At 54.8% G+C, this 12098-nt stretch overlaps 5 protein-coding genes across 5 annotated transcripts; 3 read left to right on the top strand and 2 right to left on the bottom strand.

The window, feature by feature from the left end:
- The first annotated feature begins 1 nt into the window (after window position 1).
- EV422DRAFT_416815 (mitochondrial carrier domain-containing protein) lies at window positions 2-1570 on the top strand. The gene is made up of 3 exons (XM_053067070.1): window positions 2-271; window positions 338-470; window positions 547-1570. Exons 1-3 carry the CDS (start codon window positions 69-71, stop codon window positions 1483-1485), a joined length of 1275 nt encoding a protein of 424 aa, XP_052926499.1. The 5' UTR covers window positions 2-68; the 3' UTR covers window positions 1486-1570.
- A 420-nt stretch (window positions 1571-1990) lies between these two features.
- Window positions 1991-2650, bottom strand: EV422DRAFT_494933 (uncharacterized protein; the record flags this gene model as incomplete). The annotated part of the gene is made up of 1 exon (XM_053067782.1): window positions 1991-2650. One exon carries the CDS (start codon window positions 2648-2650, stop codon window positions 1991-1993), a length of 660 nt encoding a protein of 219 aa, XP_052926498.1.
- Window positions 2651-3037: 387 nt separating this feature from the next.
- EV422DRAFT_525627 (uncharacterized protein) lies at window positions 3038-6956 on the top strand. The gene is made up of 4 exons (XM_053070069.1): window positions 3038-3648; window positions 3719-4045; window positions 4121-6394; window positions 6489-6956. The coding sequence occupies exons 1-4, from the start codon at window positions 3352-3354 to the stop codon at window positions 6795-6797; spliced, it is 3207 nt and encodes a 1068-aa protein (XP_052926497.1). The 5' UTR covers window positions 3038-3351; the 3' UTR covers window positions 6798-6956.
- On the bottom strand, window positions 6957-8999 carry EV422DRAFT_525624 (uncharacterized protein). The gene is made up of 2 exons (XM_053070068.1): window positions 8442-8999; window positions 6957-8362 (listed from the first exon to the last, which is right to left on the bottom strand). Exons 1-2 carry the CDS (start codon window positions 8580-8582, stop codon window positions 7109-7111), a joined length of 1395 nt encoding a protein of 464 aa, XP_052926496.1. The 5' UTR covers window positions 8583-8999; the 3' UTR covers window positions 6957-7108.
- Window positions 9000-9622: 623 nt separating this feature from the next.
- On the top strand, window positions 9623-11940 carry EV422DRAFT_525619 (putative surface protein with EGF domain). The gene is made up of 5 exons (XM_053070067.1): window positions 9623-10882; window positions 10958-11228; window positions 11294-11348; window positions 11425-11605; window positions 11684-11940. Exons 1-5 carry the CDS (start codon window positions 9995-9997, stop codon window positions 11822-11824), a joined length of 1536 nt encoding a protein of 511 aa, XP_052926495.1. The 5' UTR covers window positions 9623-9994; the 3' UTR covers window positions 11825-11940.
- Window positions 11941-12098: the final 158 nt, after the last annotated feature.

Here is a 12098-nt window from a genome sequence, read left to right as displayed (position 1 = left end):
GGCGCCGAATTCCGTTGACCGACGACTCTCACCATCCAACGCATGCGAAGATCGACGCCGAAGACTGCATGTCCACACCGACAGCACCGGCAGCTCATGCGACGACGTTTCAGCAACCGCAAACTGTAGCAGGGCAAGATGCGGTTGCTCAAAACGACCAGGAAGCAACGGGTCCTCTCCCCGTAGCAGGCGTAATGGCAGGCGTCGCCAAATCAGTTGCTACGAAAAGCGCCTTCGCTGCCACAGCGATGGGAAAAGGGCTTATGAAATGGTTCGTCTTAAACCACGCAGCTGATAGTTCCTGGCCAGTGTCTGACGTTAGGTTGTCGTGAACTAGGTGGTTTCGCTTTCCCATCAAGCTATTTCGGCCGCATACCATAAACCCATGGACAGTCGTAAACCATATGGCTGCAGCGCATGGGCAAAAGGCTGGAGTCGCGTACATGAGAGTGGTTGCCGCCGAGGAAGGGGTATGGCGGCAGTTGATTTGACGGACCTCGTAGAAGAAACACCACTCATATCGGATTTGTTGCATTCATGCTACAGTTCGGCGTTCTGGGGAGGAATATCATCCCTCTACTCTTGGCAAACGCATGTGCGGGAGCAGTGCTCTTCAACGTCTACGCATCGGCGACGTATGCGCTGTCAAACCAAGAGGAATCCACTACGTCTCTCTCCGCCGCATTGGCTTTCGACCATGCCCACCCGTTTATCGCAGGCGCAATGGCCGGTGCGAGCACATCAATCATTTCAACACCCATCGATAATGTGAAAGCACGGATCACACCCGCAGATATCGTAGCGCATCGTCACGAAGGGATGTTGAAATTTACTTATCGAACATGTCAAGCAGCGCTGAAGGATGATAAAACATTCTGGGCGAAGTGCAGGCGACTATACAAGGGGATCGGATTTCTGGCTCTCAAGGATGCCGCTGGATTCGGGCTATTTTTCTTCTTCTTTGAAAACATTCGACGGTTTGGGAAAGGTTTCGTCGCAGATCGGTGGAATCTTAACGATGAAAGTGAGAGAGTCGCCACTTTGACTCCATTAGAGCAGGCTGCTAAGCGCCGCTCATGGGCTGTCACGATCGCCAACGCAACGGCGGTCATTTTCGCTGGTGCTACGGCCGGTGCTGCATATCAAGCCGTCATATACCCACTCGACAATATACCCACGGTGATGGAGTCTGTTCGTGGAGCCGGACAACCGCAGGGCGCCCCGACACCGTCATTGACAAAGGCCGCCACCGAAAGCATTGCCCCGCTGCTTGATGACGGATTCCATAGCGCCAATGCGACGGGAGCAGCGCAACAAACGCGCTACCAGTGGAGCGAAGTGTGGCAGGTCGTGCGGCAGAAGGGGATACGGCCGTTCTACGCGGGCATCGCACCACAGCTGTTACGAGTGATGCCGCCGTCCGCGTTGGGGCTTTTCGCCTACGAGGTTGCTAGTTCCCAATTCTGGGACAATGATGAGACTTGAAGCAGAGGACCGGCCCCTAGTTTGTTCCCCCTGCGCAAAGGGGCTTGGGATGAAACGGGCCGCGGAAGCCGTATGACGACTGGCGGCCATCCTGCGACAACCGAGACATTTAGGGTCCTGCCTGGTGATTTGCGGGCGTGATATCGCCATCCCTCTTGACCCGGGACCGCATGCCGCAGCAAGCCTTGGGACGTCGAGTTCACAGCTGGTCGTATCGCATCGGAGGGGGGTCGCAGTCTACGGGAAAGAATGATGAATCGGATTGTAGCCCTCGCGTCATCCGTCGGCGCCGGACCTCCAAGGCCTCTCGTACTCTACGACCAGATTTGATGTGGGATTTGGACATCGCAGGACTACCTCACTGACTGCCGTTGAGTATCGTTCACCAACTGAAAGAGCTGTGGATGGACATGAGGCAGTTGTGCCTCGCTACGGTGTATTCCGACCCTGTAAATATATACATAGGCTCCCTCGTATACACACGTAGTCGAAGTAGTGCTTCAAATCATTCGAAGCAGGCGTTGGGTAGCAGCTTCCGCAATGTAATAGACACTCGTTCTACACGCCGCACGATATCTCCAAAGCCGTCTAAATCCTCCATGCGTGCAGGGATGCCGTGCTCCCAATCCCATCGGGCCGGTCCCGACAAGCATATGACATCGCCGGCACGCAGAAAGAAGGATTCGCTCTGCGGTATGTTCTCCCCTCTCTCCCGGAAAACGTTCCTGGGCCTGAACTCCATCACGCACGTGCCCTGGATGGAAGCGACTATGATGCCGTCGTCGAATCGATCGAGAAGATCAACGTGCGATATTAGCCCTTCTCCCGGAACGTAGTGGTTCGCAATCATCTGGTCAAAGACCGGTTTTCGAGACCCAAATTCGCAGGGCAGACAAGCGTGCGCCAACTGCACGAGTGGGTCCAGCCAGACCGGGAAGCGGCCAAACCGCATCGCTTGGTTTCGTCCAGCTTGCGGGTTGAACCATCCCTCTTTCTGAATGTGTTGCAACAGGGCGTCCAGGAGCTCCTCTGGTATGAGATCCCGGTAGATATAGAGTCCCTTTATCTGGCCGGCTGCCTGACATCCATTGATCGTCCGGTCCCCAAAAGCACTTCCACGATCAGCCGTCTTTGCAGGGCGCCCCCGGGAGTCAGCAGGTGCCATCTCATCGTCACTATCATCGCTCCCGAACAGCTCATATATTTCTTCAACCGTGCTCATGGCGTCTATCGGCCCTGACTGACGTACACGGTGAGGCGAGGTGTGCAACCTTCCTGTGGCCAAGGCGGGACGAGACAGACGAGTGGAATTGACTGCGAGAGCTGCGCTGGCCGCACTTATGAGTTGGGGTTTGGTTTACGAGGAAAATAAGCAGATGTGGTCTGATGTGGTGGTGCCGGGAATCGGTCGGGAATGCCGGAAAAGGTAAACAATAAAACGAGACTGCGACACGTGCATCGACCGGGAGATTATCCTCTCACGTGATCACGTTGCAAACACGGTCTCTGGACTGGCTTGCTCTCTCACGGACTGCAATGCAGACCTGCAAGGGTCTCATGTTTTCAACCTACCTATCGTCGTTGGGTGGAAGCAGAAGAGGCGTCTAGTAGTCACCGGACCCCACAACGGAAACGTGCGTCACGAGCAAACTGCACGAGCGGAGAAAGAGTCATATACTTGTTGGTGTGCAGCCGCTCATTCAAGGAATTTTGAGCTGGGTTCTTTGGGTGCGATATTGCAGGGCGACGAGACCGATATTGGAGAGCGGAGTCTTATTGGCTGTCTGTAGCGTTTGCCCTGTGACGGAGTAGCCTCCTGCGTCTTGTTGAGCCGAAGAGCACACTCCCCTTTCGGCCTATGCGAAAATGTCCACCTCCGTCCATTTGCAGGAGGTTTACCAGCTCACGACCCACCCCTTTACCGTGGCACTCCCAAAGAGGGTGGTTCTAGAGTCAGCCGGAAAGCCGACTGAGACAGCAGTGAAGAAGCAGGAACAGACCAGCACAGGGAAAGGTGGATCGAAAAGGCCCCCCAGGGTTGTGGTACCCCCGGGGTTTCTAACAGCTGGGGTATCCGAGAGAGAGTTTGGGGACTACGGCGAGTCGAGTGACCATATCGCCGAGATTTTGACCGTTCAAGGCTCTGGCGTCTATCTGTACGACGTAAGTGACTTCAGCTGAACGTCCTTTCTGTTCGAAGCGTTTTGTCTCATCTAGCCTTGTAAAATCGCAGTTACAAAAACAGCAATGTCTTCACTCGTGGTCCGTCCCGCCAGGGCATCTTTTCACATGTCCTGCTCGATTCCTTCCCGCTGCGCCGACACATTCATCACAAGCGACTGATTCGATGGAGCTAGACACGGAAGATGCTGACGTAGAGAACGCATCAAAGCTTCAAGGGAACGTGTATGCTGTAATAGAAGCTGGAACAGACGTACAGGAGGAGGAAGAGAAGCGACGAGTGTGGATGTGGAAAGTCGGAGGCGGTGCGGGTGGTCTGGTCAAGACGGACAAGCAGAATCGAGTGCTGGTTGCTGGAAAGCCGGACGCGTCAAAGAAGGTGGGTACGATTCCGAGGATATTGCAGAGGGATGACATGAGTACTGATCACACGTGCTTGAATTTCCGCATTCAGTTCGATGTCCCCATCTTTCGCCTATCCGCCTTTACTTGCCTGAAAAGCTCGGTTGGCGCACATATTTCATTGATACACGAAAATGGAGGCATCACCGTTGTAGATCGCGATTTGAAGGCCCTTGCATCCCTCTCACCAAAGGAAGAAAGGACGCGGGTCATCTGGTCAGATGATATGTGGATGGAAGGTCCTGAGGAGGACGGCGCCACTCAGAGGATTTTGTCGGTCGTGGAAGAAAACGGGGCCTTGGTCGCTCGGATACACAAGATTTCTTCGCTCCAGTCTACAGTAAAGATTCAGCTTGTGTACAGCGCACCGATCCCTCCTGTCACTGGAGAGCCGGCTCCCGCTGCGTTTGCATCTCAGAAACAGGGCACGAAGCTGATTGTCGCGTATTCCGACTTGACTTGCAAGGTGTACTCCCTCAATGTGCGAGCGCGGACATGCACAGAGACTCTTGCATTGACTCTGAACGTGCTGGGTCTCAACACGGGCGCCCCAGCATTACTCGAAGCCGCTGCTGGCCCTGCGCGGATTTCCATAACGGCACTGGACGAGAAATATCTAGCGGTTGTGGGGACACGGAAAGCAGGCTCACAGGACGTTCTGTCCATCTGGGATACGGAGTATGGTGCATTGCACATTGAAAAGCAGTTGAACGCAATGCCAGAGAAGGAGCACGATGTCAACTCCAACAATATCCGCACCTTCCACATTGGTTCAAGCATCTCACCCTTGACCGGCAGTGTCATCACGCTTTCCGCGTCAACCGTCACGACCCGCCGCCCACTGACTTTCAGCTCCACCGTTGAACTCGTTCCTTTCCACTGCCCACCTCTGACACTTGCTTCCGTTCTCGGCCGACTCCGGAAACCTATCGAATCGACGCCAACCATATCGACCGTCGGTTCCGTTATGGAAGGGGCAAATGTCATCCGTCCGCTCGGCTTGGGAATGGCAGCCTCCGGGGTCGTCGCGCCCCCGGTCGCGGAGGAAGACGTGAGCGCCTGGAGCAAGGAGCTTTTTGCCTTGGACGAATTGGACCGCGGTTACCTGCAGAAGTTGCTAGGCCCAATCAAAAACGAGCCCGAATTTAACGTCGTTTTGTGCGCGTGGATGCAGAAGAAGCTCACCGAACTTAACAGGCTGAAGGAGGAAGCTGAGGCGGCTCGGAAGGAAGCGGAGCCTGTGCCGGAGGTTGTCGTGCCTGCGAAGCACAAGAGGGGTGCCAGAGCCCGTGAAGAAAGGGCACACGCGCTTGCGAATGCCATGAAAAAGGAAGGGAAGTCCGTTTCAGAGGCTGCTTTGGAAGAGCCTGCGGCCCCTGCAGAGAAGCAACCTGTTCCTGCGTACCTGACAGTTCCACCGTCTCGCGCTCTTCTGAACCTCTTCCCCAAGATTGAGCTCTCACCAACGGTCGTGAATACTCTTCTTGCTCGGTGTCTCCGGACACCTAAGACGTTCTGGCCCAGACATTCCATCCAATTCCTGCTTCGCACGGGGTGCGCCTCCACGCGATGCTGCGACACCCTGGTCGTGCCATCCGCAAACAAGCCAGCAACCAACCCCAACACCAAAACCAGCATCATCGCCTGCGCCCTCGAACGCGGCGATCTGTCCATTATGGAACTCGCCATTCGCCACGTCGCCGACCTGAACGAGGGCGAGATCGTCGACGCCATCAAATGGGTCCTTTCCGTACCCCGGGACGCTGCGAGGAGGAAGTACCTGGAAACGTGGGTCAAACTCAAGAACGGACGCAAATGGGCTAAAGAGAAGAAACGAGCTGCGGGCAACGTCAACCCCGAACGTGCAGGCAACTTTGAGAAGGACGAGGGGGAGGTTGAGGAAGATTTGGCGGAGGTGGCTGAGGATGTTGAGAATAGTGTCAAAGTTGAGCCGGCCGTTGTTCCTGACCGCAGTGAAGTGGAGTTCTCGCCAGTAATCACACAAGCTCAAGCCCGGTTCCTGCGCGCCATCTTTGCCCGTCCTCGCACCGACAACTTCCTCGTGTACGCCCTCAAGCGCCTCGATGACGTCGAACTGGCTGGGTTGCTGGAGTGGCTGACATCGGTGTTGATGACGGAGCAGCTGCCAGAGGATGATGAGGAAGCTGATGAGCATTCTATGGTTATTGAGGGACCTTCCAACCCGTTCGTCCATCGGGAGGCTGACAAGGGACCAAGGATCCCGTTGTGGTGGCTATGGGCTCCTGAGAAGAGGTATGCTCAGAGCGAGCCTATCGCTGAAGGGTCATATGAGGAGTGGCAGATGGTATGTCCATGTGTTATTTCAGATCCAGCACTCCGCACGTGACTGGAAGGAATACTAAGTGTAACGTTCTCTTTTCCTCCGTCCACAATCACAGGCCCTCGACCTCCTGCCCATCCTCCTGACCGCTCACCTGCCTACCCTCCTCCACACCCCGAGCCTTGTCGCCTCCCTCACGACCCTCCACGCCCACATCACCGCCCAAACCTCCCTCCTGACCACCTTCAACACCCGCCTGCGCGCCCCGCTCCTCACCGCGGTGCAGAACGCCGAAGAAGAGCAGCGCGCACGAGCACGTCGTGCCGCGGCGGATCCGATGGATGATCCGCAGAAGGGACGGAGGTGGAAGAGGATGGTGGAGGATGCGCAAGGGGAGGTTTATGATGTTGAGGTTTACAGGGTTTGATCAGGGACGATCAGCAATTGCTTCGGTTGCTAGTTGGGCGTAGATAGATTCTGCGAGTAGAGCACGAGCACATACGCGGCGTTCGGGTAGTTGGGATAGTTTCTAGTGTACTTGTATAGAGCCCCTTTCATCCCACATTTTCTTTCCATCAACTGCCATATATCTTTATTTCCATGTAACTTATATTGGATCCGATGAGCTTATACACACCAAAAGAGGAAGAGAAATTACTACGCACAAAAAGAGAGGAGGTTATCGGCAATGGGCCACGCAGTGTAACGCACTGCCAAAAACTTTGTGGAAAAAACACGCTAATCATCCATTTGGAACAATCGGCCTCGACTCCCCATCAAGTCATCGACGAAATGCAGGAACTCCGTGGGCGACTGCGGTACCGATGCCGGAAGGGTGTTCACAGCGGCGTGATACGAAGAGGAGGGACTATGGGCTTTCGGCCACGGGAAAGATGAGGAATAGGTAGACATTGCGAGATCATCGTAGTCGGATCCCAACGACGACGGTGAGGCCGCGGAAGCGTTCACGGCTCCCACGTCATCATCCTTCTCCCCGACGGAGGTGATCGTCTCCAACCGGAAATGCGGGCTGCAAGGATCAATCCCCAAGACCAGCAAGAAATCGATCACGTTGATCTTCGAGAACCCATCCGGAAACCGCACTTTCAGCTCATACATCCCGGCATCTTCCTCGACGACATTCATACCGTCGATTCCATAGGATTTCAGTTTCTCAAGGGTGGCTGCGACGGCCTGGAGATGGTCGTGGTGCAATTTGGCGAGGGTGCGGAGTTCGGAGATGAGGGTGGGTGAGACGGTTTGGTTGAGGCCAGGGTGGACCGTGTCCATCTCCCAGGCTGGCGGCCCGTAGAGAAAGAAGGAGAGGGAGATGAGCTGGCCGGGTTTGCCGTCGCGGCGGACAGTGGAGAGGGAGGGAAGGGCCAACTTGGTGGAGGTGATCTGGGCGACCTTTTTGAAGATGACATCAACTTCCTCGACGTCGACAACAGTGACGGCAGCCTCCTTCACGGCGTTCACGCGAGCAGAGACTCCAGCAGGGCGCTGGACACGCTGGCACCTCTGCTTCCGGGCGCTAGCCCTAGCCCTAATCCGCTGCGTAAGATCGTCCCGCGATTTCTTCTGCTGCACATCATCTGCGATGGCACCAGGCAGGACTTTTAACCCCGCAAGGAGGTTGAAAGCGTTTCCGGGCGCGCTCTGCGTGCCGGCGGTGTACGCTTGTTGAGCGAAACCGGAGGTAAAGTTCCTACGACCTCCTCCGCCAAAGCGCTGGCCCCGGTTAAAACCAGCGAAACGGCCCGGCATTCTCGCGGAATTCGAGAATATGCGGCTGAAAGGCGGTGCGTTGAATGTGGATGGGCGAGCCCAGCCAGAGTACATCCTGCTTTGCGGGGCATATTTGACGACCACGTTGCTGGTACCGAGTGGGGTCACTATAGGTGAAGCGAATTTCCCGGCAAGACCTGGGAAGAACTTTCGTAAAGCGCTCTGCGAGGTGACAGGAGCTTCGAGTATAGTGCGAGCAATAGTCTGCCAGGCGTTGGAGAGGGTTGAGCAATAACACTACTCGTATGGGAGCCTTCGACACCACGATATTTCGTTGACCCACCTGAATGTTGCGGGCAGGTAAAAGCGACAAGAAGCGAGTAGCAGCAGCCTGGCCTGGGGCCGTCTGCAGGACGGCCTGAGCCTGGGCCTGCAGCGAGGCCCTGCCAGGCCGCCAGAGCGAGCCCCACAGATGGCGTATCATTTGATAGAGGGCCGGGAGGACAGGTTACTATTCGCCCGACCGCTGTTGAATGCGACACCACTTGGGTTTTGTTCTGTTCAGCCTGGGGGCAAATGCCAAGGAAGATGCCACGTAGAGCGAAGGGCCGACACGCGCTCGTCACATCAGCCTGCACAGCCACCGCCGACAGGCAAACAGAGACGCACCCTTGACTCCCTTGACTATGGGACTGCCGTTGTATTGGCTGACTCAATACGCACACTCTATGATACACACACGAGCAATATTCCAATGGATCACTATTGCACCTGCGAATGAATTACTCTAGATCTAATAGGCTAATCACCTCTATTGCTACCGCTTTCATCCTCTGCTGCGGGGCAATACATTTCCTCCAATGATGGCTGTCGAGTCAATGATGGCTGCGGGTGGTATGGTGCTGGTTGGTGTTTATGGAGTTGGTCTGCCAGAGCACCCGGCAGGTAGTCTGGACACTGAAACGTGGTAAGCAGTACGGAGTTGCGCCGCCTTCTTCCTCCTGAAATGTTCATAGCATCCGGCCGATCGCCGTCAAAGATGGACTTCTGCTTGTTCCAGATCGCACAGGGTACAGGGTACTTCTCACAATTGCCCAACGCAACTGCAATTGATATCAGAATTGACGAATTCTCAGGAGCACGCAATCAGGGCCAACGCCATGGCTGCCAGCCTAATATCTATAAGCAGATGCCATGGCTGTCGGAGCAGCACTTTTGGAGTAGCACCAATCCAGCCAAACACAAAAGAAATGCCATGGCTGAGACTGAATGCCATGGCTGGCCGCAATAGTGTGCAGATCGTCAGCTGCCCTTCAGGTTGTCTCGGAGTCTCGGGTGACTTTCAGCTTGATTTATTGGGCCTCCAACACCGCCGATCATCAAATGACGGAGGCATCTTTTTTTTCTGTGTGAGCGGCTTTGGAAGTTCGGACTTGGGCTTTGTTTGGCCGGTCACGCGTCGACGCGTCCGATGCCACAAGAGCGTGACATGCTGTGGGGTAAGTGGAGTGGGGAACAGTAATACAGTAATATCACAGTTCTGGAATCTGCTCAGTGGCGAGATCTAGGGGCTACTATCGCCGAACGCCAGCCCTCCTTTTTTTTTCATGTGGCCATCTGATATGTGCTGTGGACATGGAACAAGTCCGAAAATAACCAAACAGTCGTGATCATTGTTGACCAAGTGACCTCGCTTGTAGGCGGCCCAAAGGGCATAAACGCATCAGTAACGGATCCCAGTTCGAAAAAAACAGACTTGGGGATCGTAAATATATGAGGACGGACTGGACCCGCATGCCCTTTCTCCCAACTTAGACATTCGCCGCTCCTCATATTTTGTCCAGCGCTTGTCCAACACATCATCGCTTATTTGCACTCCCACTCACTCTATTCAGCATGCTTCTCGCTCGCCGCTGTTCGGCTCTGTGCTCTATGGCCCAGCCATTGAGGCGGCCGAACCTCATCCGTTGCCTCGCCACGGTCCAGAGTGCCACCGGCCGAGCAGCACCCATCGGCGGCTTTCCAACGTCTTCCGCGCCATCGGAGTTCATTATCACAGCTGAAAATGGATTCCTGCCCATTAACGACCCCATCAAGAAGCTTCCTGCGGAATTCGAAAAGCTGGAAGATCTTCTAAACCGCATGCCCTTGACTCGAACCGATACCAAACAGCCTGGCCTCCTCGCCACAGGACAGCTTGGCGCCGCAGTAGAAAATGAACTCCCGTTATACGATGTGAGCAACATTCAGGACCCACGCTTACTTCATGCTCTTTTCCGCGATTACACATTCCTCGCCAGCGCCTATCTTTTGGAGCCCTGCGACATCTTCTACCGGAAGAAGCAAGATTACGGCTTGGGCCGGTCGCGCCTGCCAAAGTCGATCGCGGTTCCGATGACGCAGGTTGCGGCAAAGCTGCACATGAAGCCATTCATGGAATATGCCACCTCGTATTCCCTCTACAACTACAAGCGGGTGGACCCATCGAAGAGCCTCGAGTACGACAACCTTGCGCTGATTCGGGGCTTCTCGGGTATGCCTTCCGAGCACGGTTTCATTTTGGTCCACGTTGCAATGGTTGCGCATAGTGGCTCGCAGGTCCGACACACTCTTGGAGCGCTGAATGCAATCCCCAGCAACGACCGCACGAGTTTCAACGAGCATCTCCATAAACTCAACATGACTATGTCCAAGATCAATGGAGAGATGGAAACGATGTGGCTCCGGAGCTCACCCGCTGACTATACAAAGTTCAGAACCTTCATCATGGGTACGAAGAACCAGGTACGTTAGCAGAGTCGTCAGACCGGTCCACATAACAGAGATTCCGTTATTTACGTTCAATTTCTACTGAAATAGCCGATGTTCCCCGAGGGCGTGGTCTACGAGGGCGTATCAGAGACCCCTACCTTCTACCGAGGGGAGAGCGGCGCAAATGATAGTATTGTTCCTTCGTTGGACAACTTCCTCATGGTCACCGAAAACATGCCCCAGAACGCCCTGACGGACATCCTGCGGGATTTCAGGAGCTACAGGCCTGAGAACCACACCATGTGGCTCAGTTGGCTTGAATCAAAGGCGAAAGAGGTAAACGTCAAGGGATACGCACTGGAGGATGCCAACTCGGCCGGTATGTGAACAGTCATCCCTTTCGGAGTGAAGCGAATAGGTCCGAACCCTTTTGCCTCCGTATAGTTCTCTACTTAAGTCTCCTGGACCAACTTCGTGATTTCCGTGCCCGTCATTGGAAGTGAGTTGCATACCTTTTGCTTTTCCCCAATCTGATGAGCCGTGGAACTGATTGTCTCCCCGCCTCTCACCCCCAGCTTCACCAAAACGTACATCCTCAAGAACACCAAGCACCCCATCGCAACCGGGGGCTCGCCCATCGTCACATGGCTTCCCAACCAGCTCGGCGTCGTTCTCCGCGCCATGACCGAGGCCAGCAGCCGGGTCAACATGCTTAAGGATCAATTGACACCAAGGAACCGAGAGTTGGCGGACGAGGTATGCGTCTCCTAGTTACGCGGTTGCGCGTGCAAAGCACTAAATTCAAATCTTTTTCTTTTTCATCATCTGTCACAGTTGGCGGACAGGGCAGCGACGCAGAGCCGCATCTTGGCACGAGAGGTAGAGGAACTGAAAACACAATATGTGGCCCAGGACGTAGCGGAAATGGACTGGAAGAAGGCGCAGAGCTCCCAGCAGATGTCGGCGTCGGCTTGAGCTGTAGTTTCCTTATAAGCATTTGAAAGTTGGAGATACTAAAAGTATAGCTGGTTTATCATTCATCTCCTTTTGTATTTGGTATTATACAACAGACATTGCACTGAATGACGAACTTGATCATTAAGCGCATCTACTCCTAACCCGGCTTCCCGAAATACGGGCCCAGGTGCTGGGGACTCCGCTGCTCAGGTGTGGTGGTGATAACACGATGGCTTCATGCTCCTGCATCGCCGCCTGCGTTTCCCGTGATACATCTTTCCAATTTGCTAGC

Source organism: Fimicolochytrium jonesii (assembly GCF_025526975.1).
Source record: "Fimicolochytrium jonesii strain JEL569 chromosome Unknown EV422scaffold_8, whole genome shotgun sequence".
In the NCBI taxonomy this organism is placed as follows: domain Eukaryota; kingdom Fungi; phylum Chytridiomycota; class Chytridiomycetes; order Spizellomycetales; family Powellomycetaceae; genus Fimicolochytrium; species Fimicolochytrium jonesii.
Note: the sequence above shows the minus strand (reverse complement) of the source record. Positions and strands in the feature narration are given on the sequence as shown.

Excerpts from the sequence above, each read along its gene's own strand:
- EV422DRAFT_416815 (XM_053067070.1), top strand. The coding sequence starts at position 69 with ATGTCCACACCGACAGCACCGGCAGCTCATGCGACGACGTTTCAGCAA. Across the intron at positions 272-337 it reads GGAAAAGGGCTTATGAAATG|GTGGTTTCGCTTTCCCATCA; the intron begins GTTCGTCTTAAA and ends GTCGTGAACTAG. Across the intron at positions 471-546 it reads TGGTTGCCGCCGAGGAAGGG|TTCGGCGTTCTGGGGAGGAA; the intron begins GTATGGCGGCAG and ends TTCATGCTACAG.
- EV422DRAFT_525627 (XM_053070069.1), top strand. The coding sequence starts at position 3,352 with ATGTCCACCTCCGTCCATTTGCAGGAGGTTTACCAGCTCACGACCCAC. Across the intron at positions 3,649-3,718 it reads CTGGCGTCTATCTGTACGAC|TTACAAAAACAGCAATGTCT; the intron begins GTAAGTGACTTC and ends GTAAAATCGCAG. Across the intron at positions 4,046-4,120 it reads AGCCGGACGCGTCAAAGAAG|TTCGATGTCCCCATCTTTCG; the intron begins GTGGGTACGATT and ends TTCCGCATTCAG.
- EV422DRAFT_525624 (XM_053070068.1), bottom strand. The coding sequence starts at position 8,582 with ATGATACGCCATCTGTGGGGCTCGCTCTGGCGGCCTGGCAGGGCCTCG. Across the intron at positions 8,363-8,441 it reads TACCTGCCCGCAACATTCAG|ACTATTGCTCGCACTATACT; the intron begins GTGGGTCAACGA and ends AACGCCTGGCAG.
- EV422DRAFT_525619 (XM_053070067.1), top strand. The coding sequence starts at position 9,995 with ATGCTTCTCGCTCGCCGCTGTTCGGCTCTGTGCTCTATGGCCCAGCCA. Across the intron at positions 11,229-11,293 it reads GGAGGATGCCAACTCGGCCG|TTCTCTACTTAAGTCTCCTG; the intron begins GTATGTGAACAG and ends GCCTCCGTATAG. Across the intron at positions 11,349-11,424 it reads TTCCGTGCCCGTCATTGGAA|CTTCACCAAAACGTACATCC; the intron begins GTGAGTTGCATA and ends TCTCACCCCCAG.